Below are 1993 nucleotides of genomic sequence, written 5' to 3'. Positions count from 1 at the left end.
GCAGCTCCATGCTCAGCCCTGGCCCTGCTCCATGTCCCCCACAGAGGAGTGGGTCCGGCCGGTCATGAAGCGTGACAAGCAGGTCCTGCTGCACTGGGGCTACTACCCGGACAGGTGAGGGTCCCGGGGGGGTTGGGGGACTGCACCAGAGCCCGGCAGAGCCCCCCGTGCCCTCGGGGTGCCCCCCCAGCCTCGCGGGTGCTGCTCTCACCATCCCCCTGCACCCCCAGTTATGACACCTGGATCCCTGCCAGCGAGATTGAGGCTTCTGTGGAGGACGCCCCGACACCGGAGAAGCCCCGGAAGGTAACGGGGGGTCCCCCAGGCTGGGAGGGTGGCTGCAGCTCCCTCCCCTGCCCCCCAGCTGCCTGATGTACCCTTGCCCAACAGGTCCATGCCAAGTGGATCCTGGACACGGACACTTTCAACGAGTGGATGAATGAGGAGGACTATGAGGTGACGGACGAGAAGAGCCCAGTCACCCGCAGGAAGAAGATCTCGGCCAAGACGCTGACGGACGAGGTCAGAGCAGGGGACAAAGCCCTGGAGGGCGTGAGGGGGGTGTCTCTGCCTGGCTGTCCCACTCGGTCCCATCCAGGACCCCCCGTCCCTCCCAGGTGAACAGCCCTGACTCGGACCGGCGGGACAAGAAGGGTGGCAACTACAAGAAGCGGAAGCGCTCGCCCTCCCCCTCGCCCACCCCAGAGGCCAAGAAGAAGAACGCGAAGAAGGGGTGAGAGGGGTGGGGGGCAGGGTGGGCATGACCCTGGGGGAGCAGCCGTGGGTCAGGGGGTCCTGGAGTGCAGTGGTAACAGGACAGGGGGGTCTCTCCCTTCCCAGACCTTCTACCCCCTACAACAAATCCAAGCGCGGGCACCGCGAGGAGGAGCAGGAGGATCTGACCAAGGACATGGATGAGCCCTCGCCCGTCCCCAATGTGGAGGAGGTCACCCTGCCCAAGACAGGTCAGAGCGGGGGGCTGGCAGCCCCCCATGGGGTCCTGTCACCCCATACACATGGTCTGGGGGCCCATCCTGGGGGTGCTCAGCACCACATCCCCCCATCACAGTCAACACCAAGAAGGACTCGGAATCTGCGCCCGTCAAGGGGGGGACCATGACAGACCTGGGTGAGTCTGAGCTGCTGGGACTGGACACCATGGGGGTCACCTGGTAGTGCCCAAACCCACCCCCACCCTTCTCTCTTCCAGATGAGCAGGAGGACGAGAGCATGGAGACAGCTGGCAAGGTGAGGCCCTGGGCCTGTCCTCTCCTCCCTAGCCCAACACTCCTTCAGGGGAAGATGTTCCCACCCAGCACCAGGGTCACCATCACTGCATGGTCACTTCTTTCCTTGCCCTTCTTTTGGGGACAAAAAGGTCCCTTTCTGTCACCCCTGGGGCTGCAGGCAGCTTTGTCCTGGGCCACTTGCCTCATCCTTCTCTCAGGGTGAGGAAGGGTCTAAAAGGGAGACTCAGGACCCCCTCACCCCCACGGCACTGGTCTCTGGCAGGATGAGGAGGAGAACGGCACCGGGAGCAAGGGGGAGCAGGCCAAGAACCCCGACCTGCACGAGGACAACGTGACGGAGCAGACCCACCACATCATCATCCCCAGCTACGCTGCCTGGTTCGACTACAACAGGTATGGGGGGCGCTGGGTGGGGAACAGGGACACTGGGGGTGGATGAGGATGCCAAGGGGGGGTCAGGGCTGTGGGGCCTCAGATCGGACCCTCCCCCACCTCTCCCCCTGCAGCGTCCACGCCATCGAGCGCCGAGCCCTGCCCGAGTTCTTCAACGGCAAGAATAAATCCAAGACCCCCGAAATGTGAGCCTGGAGCCCCCAACCCCCTTCTCCATCCCTCCCAGCACCGGTGGGGCCACGGCAGGTGCTGACCCCTCGTGTGCCCCCCCAGATACTTGGCCTACCGCAACTTCATGATCGACACGTACCGGCTGAACCCGCAGGAGTACCTGACCCCCACCCCCCGCC

General features: G+C 64.5%; 1 protein-coding gene across 1 annotated transcript in view; it reads left to right on the top strand.

Moving 5' to 3' along the window:
• LOC104385231 (SWI/SNF complex subunit SMARCC2) overlaps window positions 1-1993 on the top strand; it is a gene marked incomplete at its 3' end in the record, with an annotated part of 9163 nt that overhangs the window by 5212 nt on the left and 1958 nt on the right. Inside the window, exons 5-14 of the mRNA XM_009993660.1 lie at window positions 5-114; window positions 231-306; window positions 391-522; window positions 618-733; window positions 841-965; window positions 1070-1129; window positions 1211-1248; window positions 1513-1643; window positions 1757-1828; window positions 1917-1990. Of these exons, the coding sequence (XP_009991962.1) occupies window positions 5-114; window positions 231-306; window positions 391-522; window positions 618-733; window positions 841-965; window positions 1070-1129; window positions 1211-1248; window positions 1513-1643; window positions 1757-1828; window positions 1917-1990 (934 nt within the window). The remainder of the gene's footprint in view (window positions 1-4; window positions 115-230; window positions 307-390; window positions 523-617; window positions 734-840; window positions 966-1069; window positions 1130-1210; window positions 1249-1512; window positions 1644-1756; window positions 1829-1916; window positions 1991-1993) is intronic.

The sequence above is a fragment of the Chaetura pelagica genome, unplaced genomic scaffold (assembly GCF_000747805.2).
Source record: "Chaetura pelagica isolate M959 unplaced genomic scaffold, ChaPel_1.0 scaffold893, whole genome shotgun sequence".
In the NCBI taxonomy this organism is placed as follows: domain Eukaryota; kingdom Metazoa; phylum Chordata; class Aves; order Apodiformes; family Apodidae; genus Chaetura; species Chaetura pelagica.
This window is presented reverse-complemented; position numbering and strand designations above follow the sequence as displayed.